Source organism: Mesocricetus auratus, unplaced genomic scaffold (assembly GCF_017639785.1).
Source record: "Mesocricetus auratus isolate SY011 unplaced genomic scaffold, BCM_Maur_2.0 Super-Scaffold_100003, whole genome shotgun sequence".
NCBI lineage: Eukaryota > Metazoa > Chordata > Mammalia > Rodentia > Cricetidae > Mesocricetus > Mesocricetus auratus.
In genome coordinates, this window is record NW_024429188.1 from 42192664 (window position 1) to 42206831 (window position 14168).

Sequence of the window (14168 nt, forward strand, 5' to 3'; positions counted from 1 at the left end):
TTTAGCTGTGGGTGTCTGCTTCTGCTTCCATCAGGTACTGGATGAAGGCTCTAGAATGTCATTTAAGGTAGTCATCAATCTCATTATAGGGGAAAGGCATTTAAGGTAGCATCTTCACTATTGATTAGGTTCATAGTTGGGGTCATCCTTGTAGATCTCTGGACATTTCCCTAGTGCCAGGTTTCTCTTTAATCCTATAATGGCTACCTATTGCCATTTTCATTGCCTTCCATTATGATAATGAAAGCACTAACATATTAAACTAAATGCTTCTGTAAAATGTACAGTTATGCCAGATAGAAATGAATATAATGGAGAAAAGAGAGTGGAAAAGAGTGCAAAGAATACTGGCTCTATTAATGACCTAGCTGAGAGGCAGTGATGTGGCGAGAAGCATTTGGATTCTGCATGTATACTGAAAACAGAACTGGCTAAAGACTGTGAAGGCACCTTGTGATGAAGGCTGCGAAAGAAAAATCCTACAAGACTCCGAGGTAAAGCAGAAAATGTACCCTGGTGTATGGACCTAGAAATTCATTGGTGATATGGGCAATGCCAGCTGGAAGCAGAAGTGGGATATACACCAACCATATGGATCAAGAAAATAGTTTCCTACCTAATGTTCCATCCTTAGCCCAGACTACACCTATGCCCTTTTGCCAAGACACCCCTAGATGAATGTTAGTCAATCAGGGGTCCTGAATCTTTAAAATCCCTTCACTCCAACCTCTGCTATGATAAAAACCTCACCCCAACTGAGCTCGAGGCCCTCCAATCTTGTACCATTGTATCAGGCACATGGAGGGCCCAAGCTCATTTTAACTGTAATAAAGGCTTTTTGCTTTTGCATAAAAAAAGAAAAAGGAAAAGGAAAAGAAATGGAAAATAGTTTCCTTGTTTACAGAACTTTAGCTACAGAAGGTAGTGACTACAGCGGGCCCTGAGGTGCATGTTTGTTTTTACATGTTAGAAGGATGTGAGCTTGTTTGTATGCTGAGAAAAAGAGATCAATTACATAGAAGACAAAGAATTTGGCTCAGTGGGTAAATGTGCTTGCCTCTAATCCTGACTACCTGAATTCCATTCTCAGGACCCACTTAAAGGTGAGAGGAGATAGGACTCCACAAAGTTATCCTCTGTTTTCCACATATGTGCTGTGGCATACACTCAACAAATAAATCAAATATATTTAATTTAAAATTAAAAAGAAAAAGAAAAGATAATCTGGCTCAGGGTGGTGGCTGGTGATGGATGGAATCCTGAGTATTTATACTTAGCCCAAAATAGGGAGATTCTGTGGAGCCAACCCATACATTTCTAGGAATATAATTTCTGGAAAAGAGGGCAATTTTGATTAGAAAGAATGACTCATTTTTAAGTGAGGTCAAGGATGCTAAAACAGAGTAAGTGGTAGTTTTGAAGTAGTTTCTCTCCAAGCTGGAGCACTGAAAGGGGGTCATTTGACCTGATACTACTCTTTCCCAAGTGCACTGCTTTTGTACTGAATAAAGAAAGTCTCCTTATTGGACGGGCTAACAAGGAGCTAGCAAGCAGGCTAGAAAGCTAGAAGCTAGACTTTGTTAAGAGTCCTTTTCCAGAGGGAAGGATCTAGAGCTCAGCTGAAATTTAAAGTACTTAAGACTCGACCTTCCTAGAAGTTGGCAGCAGTAGTTTGGGAAATGGTGCTGTTAGATTCTCACTGAGGTCAGTGACAAGAAACAAAAGGCCAAGGAAAGATTGAATTTAGTAATGCTTCCTCTATTTACTTGTCACACCTCATAGGGAAAATACTCTTGGAAGAGGTATTAGAATTTGAGATGATCTATTCCAACCCTGTTTAGAAGGGAATAGTGAGGTTTTGGGAGAGGAAAGGACTGAGGCACTAAGTTTTTCATACACAGTGGAAGTACTGGCAACTAGAAAAAGAACACCTAGAAGTAGTCTGGAGGCTGCTTTACCAAAACACAGATACTTAATTTTGCCAGTATCTCAGTAACCGCATATAGAAAATGGGGCTGTTTCAGCCCCTCCTCATTGTCTGGTATTTTGTATATACCAGTAATAGTCTCAATTGCAAGTCTTTTGAAATGCCCAGTGCCCATATGTTTTATGGGGCAACCAGAGAATCTGTGTTTCACATACCATAGAAGATTGAACTCTATTCCAATGGGTGTAAATTTCTAGCCCTTAACCCAGATGGAGTTACTGACATTGACTTTGAGAATAGTTAACATGGGCTAGAGTAGATACTAGAAAAACCATTTGGAATTCAAGTCCACTTGGAGTTTTCCATATAATTGGATTTTTTTCAAAAACCTTTATACCAGGTCAGCAAACTATTACCAAGAGCCTTGTTGAGAAGGCTCTCTTCATTTTTCAGCACTCAAGATCCCTGTGCTTGTCAGGAAGAGATTTCTGGCCATCCTTCCCTATGGCAGACCAAACCCTTTCCCCAGTGGCCCTCCCCCATTCACACACACAAACAGCAGACACCATAGACACCAGGACTTACTTTGCTGAGGACTTTATTGTGGAAGATAACACACCAGAGAGGTCGTGTGGAGTATTATACTCAAGCTTCCTGATTTACCAGATGTCTTTGGGAGGTATCGAGGGTTCCTTGAAAGGTTGAAAACTTATCATTGATGTTTGAGGTAGCTAATCAACACAGGGGGGATATCCAGCTGGTCGATGGCTTGTGGCTGCTTGGCCTGGAGCAGGGCTCTGTGGATAACTAAACGGGCCTGAGACAGGAGCGACCGTGGATTGGCTACAGCAATGAGAAACAGATTATGAGCATTAATTCTCAGTATACTTATCCTCTCCAAGCCTACATCTGCTCTGCTGTGGCTGCTACAGTCCTAATGCCATGTCCCTTCTAAGAATTGTCCCAACTGTCTCCCAATGAATGATAACAATGTGGAACCTTTAACCTTTTCTTCACAAGAGCCCAGGAGAATGAAGAAGAGGGAACTGTCTTTAGTTCAACCCAGAGGGAAGAAGGTCTTAGCAGACTATTTGGAACCCTGAGACCTACAATAAAGAAATCTACAAGGTATGGATGATCACCACTCACCTCGGGCTTGTAGCAGCAATTTTACGCCTTTATCATCCTGAGAGGTCAGGTCCAAGGGGAGAGATGGAAGGTAGATGTTAGCTCCAAAATCTATTAAAAGCTGGATGTACTCTGGCTCACAGTTATGATGAAGGCATATTTCAAGAAGTGTGCGGGGCTGTGGAACACGACCTAAGAGGCTCTGGTCAGTGCAGTTGTAATCAGGATCTGCCCCATAGAGCAAAAGCAGGCGGAAACAGTCAAGATGCCCATAGACTGCAGCCAAATAGAGGGGGCCAGAACATGAAGCTATGTTTGATGCCCAGACAGGTAGTTTAGCTTTGACGTTGGCCTCTGCACCATGCCCTAGGAGCTCCTGTAAGATGGCAACAGCACCATCACGCGAGGCAGTGAGAACAGGAGAGCAATTGTTGTAGATGCTACCACTAGGACAGGCACCAGCTTCTAGAAGCATGCGCACACATTCTAGATGACCATGACTAACAGCAGTAAAAAGTGGTGTTTGTGCTTTGACATCCAAGCTATCAACATCAGCACCATGTTCCAGGAGAACCTTCACGCAGTTTAAGTGACCATAAGAAGCTGCCAAACGTAAGGGTGTTCCAGGTATTCCCCAACCACTCCTGCTGTTGATGAACCGTTTATAGCGTTCCTGGTGTAGAAGGTGGTCGAGGGTACAGGAGTCATTGTCATAAACAGCTTGATTGAGAGCCTGCTTCTCTCCCGTGTCTGTGTCCTCCTCCTCCTTTTCAGGCTGCAGAAGAGAGAAGATCTTGGCGATGTCCATGAGGTTCATTCTGGTTTATTGCAATAGTACTGTTTTCATTGTGAGGAAGTGGCAATTACAGATCTGTGGGTAACAAAAGGAGACAGACTAAGCATCCCTATCAAAAATCTGGAATGCCAGACTCTATGTTTGCTCTCTTACCTTCACCATTAGGGTACTCATACATGGGTGTCCTATTTCTCAGTTTCAATTTTTTTTAGGACTCAAGATGGCTGTCAAAATAGTCAGGTCTTTTCACAGCTTGGTGACTTAGCATGTACTGTTCTGCCTGCCCTTGAAACTCCTACTTCTGAGAAGATTTCCCTGAGTTCTTGGAGATTTCAAAAAGATTGCAATTAGAATTCATCTCCAGACACATTTGTACTTATCCATGCTCCATTAGTGACTCAAGTGTATTGCAAGGACCCTATATTCATCTGGTATTTCACTATTGGTAATAGTGGCTAGAGACTTGGGAGATGTGTCTTCCTCAGTTGAGAATGTGACATTAATGAGTTAGCTTAGGCCTTGCAGTGTGCAGCTCAAAAGAATAAGAATTTGTGGTATCAGGTTGCCATTCATGGTTACTCTAATAACAGTCTCAACTCCACCTCTTGGCATTTTAGATGAATTTCAACGGATTCACATCCCATCATCCATGGCAAAAAATCCCTCTCCTAAGCTTTCTGTAACCTCTCAGACAAAGATCCCATGGGTTTCAGGAAGAGAGGTGCCTAAGAAATAGGTGCCAAGTGTATTGGCTGTTTAAATGAAGAAGAGGCATTAAAAGAATATAATTAAAATGAAGGCAAGTAAGTGGCAGAAGCAACAGGTCTCCAGAGCAAGTTCTTTATGGTGATGAATAGTTTCTCCCTCAGGACTGCTCCCAACCAAGAGTGCCTTTCTTTGCTCGCACTTCCTCAGGACCTTCTGCTTCTCCATTTTTTGACTCAAGCCTTATCCCATTCTCTGTCAAATATAGTCTAGAGCTTTGACTCAAACCTCAACTCTTTTTCCCTCAATACATTTTTTAGGCCTCAATAAGTCATCTATGACTCAATAATGGACTTAGCTTAAACTCAGACTATGCTAGTCTGTCTTTAGTTTCGCTAAGTCAAGTTTTCTCACTTTAGTTGTAATGTCATCAGGGTAGGGTTTTCAGAGCTCAGGTCTCCATACTTTCCCATAGTCTTCAGTCTAGGTCTCAGGGTGGCCTCACAGCTCCATTTATTCACTATCTATCCCACCTCTTTGTTTGATAGATGTTGGGGAAGTCCTGTTATTTGTCAATAAAGTACTGTTGAGCCTATAGAAAACCTAGATAGGAGGGACTAGGAGTCGAGGAGGATTCTGGGAAAGAGAAAGACAAGAGAGTCAACATGTAACCGCCATGGGGGTAGGAGCCCAGAACTATTCTCCGGTAAGAGACATACTTAGATTAACAATTATGGGGTAATTACTTAAAGCAGAGCTAGCCAGTAAGAGACAAGCAAGGCCAACAGCTTCATAATGAATATAGCCTCTTGTGTGTTTATTTGGGATTGAAGCGGCTCTGGAACCAGGTTGGCGGGAAGGCTCCTCTCAAGGAAAGCTTCTCTTAACAGATAGAAGCCTCAGGTAAATGCCTCTTTAAAGCATATTATGATGTGGATGAGTGAAGCCACCCTCAACTTCAGCCTTATTCTCACCTGCCAGCATCAGCTATGCATATGGCCTTATTATTTATTCATTCTTTTTTATTTTAATTTTAAATAGCTTGTTTCACATGTCAATCCCAGTTCCCTCTCCCTCCCCTCCTCCTGCACCCCCCACCATCCCCCACCCAGCCTCTCACCCTATCGCCAATTCCTTCCACATAGGGGATATCTAGAGTCTGTCATTTCACTCAGGGCAGGGTCCAGGCACTCCCCTAAGAGTCCAGGCTGAGACAGTATCCCTCTTTGTGTTATGGACACACGATGTCTATTTGTATGCCAGGGATAAACACTGATCCACTGCTCATGGCCCCTAAGGTTGCCCAGGCCTCCTCACTGACTCTCACATTCAGGGGGTCTGGATCAGTCCCATGCTGGCCTCCCAGCTGTCGATCTGGGGTCCAAGAGCTCTCCCCTGTTCAGATCAGCTGTCTCTGCTGGTTTTGCCAGCCCATTCTTTGCCAATTTGCTCATTGCTCCTCTCTCTCTGTCACTGGGTTCCATGAGTTCAGTTCAGTGTTTAACTGTGGGTGTTTGCTTCTGCTTCCATCAGTCACTGGATGAAGGCTCCAGGATGGTTATAGACATCAAGTTCATTATCAGGAATGGGCATTTAAGGTGGTCTCTCCACTATTGCTTAGCTTGTCAGTTGGTGTCATCCCTTTAGATCACTCGAGGTCACACTGGTGCCTGATCTGTCTTCTAACCTATGACTCCCTCTTCCCCCTATTCTACCCCCCCACTCAACCTTCCTGTTCCCCCATGACCTACTCTCTCTTCCTCTTCTCCCCCTCTCTTCTTCCCAGCTCCCACTCCCCCCCACCCCTCGCCATGTTCCCCATCTGTTCAAATTCTTGGTGTGCAATGTAAGTAGAATTTGGAGAATCAGACAGACCTAGATTTGTAACTCAGCTCTTCAAGACCCTAACAAGGTGCCTTGGGAAAGTCTCCTTTTGTGATTTAATTTATTGAGCTACAAGACAGAAACGGTGTCTGTAGAAATGCTTTGTGGGCTTCCAGGATAAAGATAACTACCTTGAGCCACGGGGTGGTGGCACATGCCTTTAATCCCAGCACTCGGGAGGCAGAGGCAGGAGGATCTCTGTGAGTTCGAGACCAGCTTGGTCTGCAAGAGCTAGTTCTAGGATAGCCTCCAAAGCCACAGAGAAACCCTGTCTCAAAAAAAAAAAGATAACTACCTCTACATACATAAGAGCTGCTTTACATTTTCAACCTCTTTCTACTAGTTCCTCTAATCAACTAACATAGGAAATGAAACCCCTTTATCCACCACTTTTCTTTACCAAACAGATATCTACTATTTACATACCCATCTCATATTTATTTCTCTACACTATGCAGTGTGGCTCCATCCTTTGCTTGCCCATCCCACAATGAGGGATGTTTTCTCAACCTTGACACTTGGGGGAGGGCCTGGGCCCTGCCCTGAATGAAATGACAGACTCAGGAGATACCCCATGGAGGGCCTTACTCTCCCTGGGGAACTGAGTGGGGATTGGGTGGGGGGCGGGGGGGGCTGGGGGCAGGCGGGCGAGGAGGGGGGCAGAAGGTGCTGGGACTGACATGTGAAACAAGTTTGTCTCCATCTACTCTAAGAATCTAAGAAAGCTTTTAAAAGGATAAATCTTTGTGACTGAATCTATTGGGTGTTTTGAAGATTTTTTCTTTTCTCTCTTTTTTTTGTGGTATTAGGATTGAACCCAGGGCTTCAAGTATGCCAGTCAAGCACTTTACCACCATCTGCTCACTTTGCAGACTTTTCTGAAGTATCTGTCCCTACTGAATGTTCCATTCTACAAACCCTATCGGCTTCTTAAGGAGCATAATCCCCTGATTTTTTTTCTCCTCACAGTTCTTCACTGGAATATTTATATCCTCTGTTTTCTCCTCCATCCTCTTCATTTCAGTCCCAGATCTTAGCTTTAGCCCTCACCTTTATTGTAGTGATTTCTAGTCTATTACACCACTCGCCTTTATTCTTGTGATTTCTAGTCTATTACACCACCATCCCACCCTCAGGTCTCTTTTTTGTTGCAGGCGTATTTTCTTGAGACTCTACAGATACTTCTAAGTCAGCAATTGTCAGCAATTACTAGGACAATTACTACCATGAGACTTAATCCATATATCAGTTCTGTGGTGATATATTATTTATGGTTTAATAAAGCTTGCCTGAAGATTTAGAAAGCAAAGTCAGCCACAAGCCATATAAATCAGGCACACACCTTTAATCCCAGCAGCCAGAAGTGAGGAGGTGGTGGTACACACATTTAATCCTAGGACTCAGGATTAAGAGGTTGACAGATCCCTCTGAGTTCAAGGCCACCCAGGGGACATGAGATTGAATCAGTCTAAAAGACTAACCGATTGCATGCTTTTAATCCCAGCACTAGAGGGGTATAAAAGATAGAAGTAGGGTCTTAAGGTTCATGGATTCATTCTCTAGTCACACTCAAGATAGGATTATTAATTCTCCAGGCGTGCTGAAGAGAGGCTGCAGTTTGAGACTTGATGAAGAACTTGTGCATGGATCAGCTCTTTCAGCCTGAGCTTGAGGTAAGAGTTAGTTGCTGGCTACTTTGCTTTTCTGATCTTCAGCTTGAAGATTGAACACCAATATCAGTCTCTGAGTCTTTTTTATTTTGTGTTACACAGTTCCCCAACAAAATTTCCAAGACATATCTTACTTAGTTCCTTACCTCTTACCACTTCCATTCAGTCTCATCAAGTCTGATGGATTTTATAACCAAGAGACTTCTCCAGACCATCTATCTTTTTCAGAGTTTCATACCTATTCTAACACTTTATCTAGGCTTCCACTGTCTTTTGCCTCAGTGTTTACAGTAATTGCTAACTATAGTGTCCTTTTTCTTTTTCTTTATTTTAAAATATTTTATTTATTTATTGTGTATACAGTTTTCTGCCTGCATGCCAGCAGATCTTATTCAGAGTGGTTGTGAGCCACCATATGGTTGCTGGGAATTGAACTCAAGACCTCTGGAAGAACAGTCAGTGCTCTTAACTGCTGAGCTATCTTTCCAGCTCCTATAGCGTCCTTTTTCAATATCTTTCCTGTATCGGGTTAATACAAGTGTGATCTCTTCTAAATCCGTAAGTTTGCCTTTTTGCTTTACTTTATTCTTTTCAGTAATAGGGATTGATTATACAGCTTTGCAACCTATCACTCTATTACTGAGGCAAAGTTGGCATTGAACTTGCAATCCTCATGCCTAAGCTCTTTAATGATTGTGCCTCAAGTTCCAAACAATACTTTTTCTTTTGTTCAAGTTGTATATGAAAAGCTTTATTAACCTCATTTACAGTGCTTTTCTAATTATACTCTGAAATAGAGTGATAAAGGATGAAAATGCTACTTCTCCATGTGCGTTATCCTTCTTTCTGCCACTATACATTTTTGAGTTAGTTCCTCTATAATTTATGTTCACATAATTCAAATGGTCATCACAATGCACTGTGACTTCTATAGGGATCTGTTTTGCCCCTATTGCAGATGATGAGGTCATGTGGGGGTAGGGGTAAAATGCAGGTCTGGAGTTAAGTTTCAATCATGTAACTTTGTGGTCTAGGTCAGTTTTGATTTCTCTGTATGAACTTCTTTATCACTACAGAGAAGATAATGATAATAATTGGGGTAGCTGGTAAAAAATGTGCCTGAACATGGTTCTCCATAGCTAATAATCAAGTTCCACTTTTATTATTTTAATGGCATATAGGTCAGATTGAATTGGAAGATGGCAGAATAGGATACAATAGCACTCTCCTAAGTCTTCAGGAATCTGAAAGAAAACATTTCATTCCTGACTCAAAAAAAGAGGTAAGAAAACCATGGAAAGGCAAGAGAGTACCATACTGAAGAGTGGACTCAGTGAGTGGAAAAATATAGAAATGTTGAGTGTTAGAGGCATAAAGGAAATACAATTTTTACCATCATCTCAGACAAATTCTTACATTCCTTTATGATAAATACCCCAAAAAGACCAGGCATAGAAAATATAACTCAGCAAAATAAAGGATATACGACAAACCTATAGTCAATGTTATATTAATGGAAACATTGTATAACAATGTAATTTCAAAGCATTTCCATTAAAAACAGAAAGGAGATAAAGGGCTGGTTTTCCTGTTTTTAATAAATATAGTCAATGAAGTCTTTGCTTGAGCAGTAAGACATCACCTGGGCAGAACAGTACAGCTGACCCTATTGGTGGGAATGGGGAATAGGGTGCAGATGAACCTGCCCCTATAATGTGAGCATGAAGGATCTGGCCCCACCTCTCATCTGCTATATGGTGGTGGGGGTGGGGGAAAGACTCCCTGCCCTGCCCCTCACTGCCTGTGGCAGATGGGAGAGCTGGCCCTGAGGTCTTATGAGCAAGAGAGCTGTCACTGCCCCTTACCAGCTGCAGCACTCAGCAGAGTGGCCCCTGTACCTTACCTGACACAGTAGAGGTGTAGGTATTGGAGAGCCTACCATGAGGGTGTAAAAGCAGAAGAACTGGATCCACCCCTTGCTCATCCCTGCAAAGGGTGAACTAACTGGGGTAATGTTGGAGAGCTCACCCTGGTGTTGAAGATTGGGGAGAACTGGCAAGAACTGGGGTTTGAGTTGGCCCACCCCAACATCCACCCCATCTATGATCTGCTGGAGCAGGAGACCGGGCCACCTGCAGACCCAAACCTGAGGGATCTCCACAACACATGGCAACAACAGGATATCCAAGAGGAGCTGCAGTGAGGGCCCAGCACGGATAGTGTAACAGAAACCAGAGACCTCAAACCAGACCAATGTCTCCTTGCAAAGAATACTTGTATGTAAAGATATACATATTTAACGGTTCATGACTCACTATGCCATTCTACAGCTTACATAACAAGATTTTCCCTTTTTTCTTTTTTTCTCTTAAATTTCATTGTATTTTATTGGTGGGAGGGAGGTTGCAGGGCTAGAGGGCAGATATGAAGGGACCGGAAATGAATGGGATCAAGATGCATGATGTAAATGACACAAAGAATAAATAAGAAATTTAAAAAATGCAGGAAAAAAGATAAATGTAGTCCTTGAAGTCTTAGCTTGACCAATAACACAAAGAAATAAAAGGAACACAGAAAGGCAAAGAATCCAGACTTTGTTGACTCCCTGTGGGAAGCCTTACCCTCTCTGAGGAGTGGATGGGCGTGGGTTTGGGGGAAGGTGGGGGCCACAGGAGTAGAGGAAGGAGTGGGAACTGAGATTGGTATGCAAAATGATAAAATATTGTTTTAAAAGAAAAAGAGGCAGAAATCAACTTATCTGTACAGGCAGAAGTCAACTTACCCATATTGCATATTTTCATATAATGTTATACTTAAGAAACCCTTAAGACTTTACTGAAAGAAACAAAGCCATCTCAGGGTTGATGATCTTGTTCAGTGAAATAGCAAGATAAAATATTGACATATAAAACTCAACAGCCTTCCTATATCCTGATAATGAACACAGTAGAAACTATAAAACTACCCATTCACAATGGCTTCAAAGGTGTGGTGATTTGAAAGAAAATGCCCCCATGAGATGTGGCCTTGTTGGAATAGGTGTGTTCTTGTTGGATGAAGTCTGTCACTATGGAGGCAAGCTTTGAAGTCTCACATATGATAAAGCCACACCCAGTGCCATAGTCCACTTCCTGTTGCCTGCCTATCCAGATGTAGAACTCTCAGCTACTTCTCCAGCACCATGTCTGCCTGCATGCCACCATGTCCCCCATTATAATAATGGACTAAATCTCTGAAAATGAAAGCCACCCCAATTAAATGTTTTTCCTTTGTGAGAGGTGCCATGGTCATGGTGTTTCTTCCCTGCAATAGAAAACCTAAGACAGAAGTATATCTTGGAATGAACTCTGAAAGAAGAGTCCTTTTTAGTGAAAATTCTATAATTAAACAAAGAAACTGACTAAGACAGAAGATAGAAATACCTCAAGTTATAATGGATTGGAAGAATTAATATTGTGAAAATGTCCATATTATCAATAACAATCTACAGACTTAATTCAATACAAATAAAATTTCCAACAATGTTCTTCACAGAAACAAAGACTAGAACCCTAAATTTCATACTGAAGAATAATAGACTCCAAATAGCCAAACTAGTCCTGAGTAAAACCACCTATACTACAGCTATCAAAGACTTATTTTGAATTACAATGCAAAGCCACAAGAACAATATCTAGATGACACTAGCACAAAAGCAGACACATAATCCAACAGAAATCAAGACCTAGGGATAAATCCACACAGTGTCAGCAATCTGATTCTTAAGAAAGGTGTAAAAAAACTAAATCACAGAAAATACAACCTGTTCAACATTTGGTGATGGTAAAACTAGATATCCACATGTAGCAGAATGAAGCTAGATCCTTATCTCTCAGCCTACAGAAAAATCAATTCAAAATGTATCAAAGACATTAATGTAAGATTTGAAACTCTCAAACTACTGGAAGAAAAATAAGACAAACACCACAATAGATCAGCATTGATAATGATTTTCTGAAAAGGACTTCAATAGCACAAGAAATAACTACAACGAATTGACAACTGTAATTATATAAAAGTAATTTTTTTCTCACAGTGAAAGAAACTGTTAATAGAATGATGACACAGTTTACAGAATGGGAGTAAATATTTTCTAGCTATACACCTAACAGTGTATAAATATTTAGAATAAAAAGAAACTCAAAATAGGACTTCTATGTGACCCAGTAATACTCTTGAGTACATACCTGAAAGACTCTAAGTGAACATACCAGAGTTATTTACACATCTATGTTAATAATAGTACTATTCATAATAGCCAAGTTGTGGAATCAACCTAGGTATCCAACAATAGATAAATGGTAAGGAAACTGCTGTGTGCAAACAATGGAGCTTTATTTAGCAATAAGGAAAAAACGAGATTGTGTCACTTTCAAGAAAATGGATATAACTGGACATCATATTTTGTAAAGTAAGTCAGATTCAGAGAAATAAGTTTTCTCTCAGGCATGGATCCTAGAGATTTATATAATGCTTAAATCACCTAGGTCTGCATGTCAAAGTAGAATTAGACTTTCTGGGAGAATGAAGTGGAATGGAGAAAAAGGTAGTGAGAGGTAGAGAGGATACTGGGGCAAATATGGTCAAAGGACATGACACATTTGAACATAAATGTTTTTATGAAACCAAGCACTATAGATGCAATCACCATGTGTTAATGATGACAAATCTAAATTAGCTTGAAATTATAATCATTACTGATTTCTTTTCTTTCCTTTTTAAAAAATTTGAGAAAAGGTCTCTCCAGAGCCCTGGCTGTCCTGGAACCTGTTATGTATACCATGCTGGCCCAGAACCCACAGAGATCTATCTGTCTCTGCCTCACCAATGCTGGGTTTAAAGAGGTGCACTACAATACCTGGCATTGATTATTGATTTCTATGGCTATTCTCTACTTTGTGGTTAAGTTTCCTTATCGATAAGTACAAATTATAGCTCATGCTTCATGAGAGAAATAATTACTCCTGTAGTATTATTTTCCTTCTATACCTATTTCTTCACAATAAATTTTTATCAACTACTTTAGGGAACACATTAGAAAAACAACTTTAGTATGTACATTGTGTTTTTCTATGATTATTGCTTCCTACATAATATTTTTAAAACTCACAGCTGGAATGGATCTTATTGATTAGTTAATTTCTTCACTCTAGAGATGGGGAATTCAAAGCTTAACAGGTTCCAGGGACTTTTCTAATATCATATGATTGTTATTGTGAATTATCTTGTTATCATGAACCCACAATATATCTATAAACTGGTACTTTTCAAAGGTGTTGCACATGTGGCATAAATAATGCTCTCATTTTGAAGATGGTAGAAACTAGAACTTGGAAGTTAGCACATTTGTGAAGTGCCTTATGTCAGCCAGATGCATTCTACAAGAGTTAGAAAAACAACCTATATTTCCTTGCTTTTCGTCCCCCTTTTTTGGATTATAACATGAAACATACATACCCTTCTCTCCCTTGCTTTATGTTTAGTAACATTGTGGCTTTTAGCTTTTGAGCATCATATTTAATTCCAAGAACTTTTGCAATGAGAGTTTCATTTACATATTCTTTCTCCTGGTAGTCCATGAGGATTTCCTTCTTACTATTTCATTTTGGGGACTCATGTCTGGTGGAGGGAATGCTGAGATTCTCACCTAGGTCACACAATGAGTTCACAGTACAGTTTATATTATAATGAGCCCCAGAGCAGAAGAAACCATGGCTGCTTGCATTTAAGTAAACTGTGTCTTAATTAGATAAGAACTAGAAAATCCAGCTAGTCTGTTGTGTAGCTTTACCTTGCTCTAGATTATTATAAACAGTTAGCATATGTATACTGTAAACAAAGAACTTCTTTTTTGCCCCTGTAGTGCAGCTATTTTAAACATTTCCTTTGTGACCCCGATAGAAGTAAAATCGAAGTTGTGAGTCCTTTCTGTTATGCTTCTAGTATATAAAGTACTACATACAAAAGAATCAAATATCTTGAAATGTTGCTATCAAATCATTTTTAACACTATGATATT

At 40.7% G+C, this 14168-nt stretch overlaps 1 protein-coding gene across 3 annotated transcripts in view; it reads right to left on the reverse strand.

The window, feature by feature from the left end:
• Window positions 1–2508: 2508 nt before the first annotated feature.
• Window positions 2509–14168, reverse strand: part of Asb12 (ankyrin repeat and SOCS box containing 12) — a 95325-nt gene continuing 83665 nt past the window's right edge. For all 3 annotated transcript variants that reach the window (XM_040744215.1, XM_040744214.1, XM_013121330.3), the window contains 2 exons: window positions 3077–3926; window positions 2509–2770 (listed from right to left, as the gene is read on the reverse strand). In XM_040744215.1, coding sequence (XP_040600149.1) covers window positions 2640–2770; window positions 3077–3872 — 927 coding nt within the window. In that variant the 5' untranslated portion in view covers window positions 3873–3926 and the 3' untranslated portion in view covers window positions 2509–2639. The remainder of the gene's footprint in view (window positions 2771–3076; window positions 3927–14168) is intronic.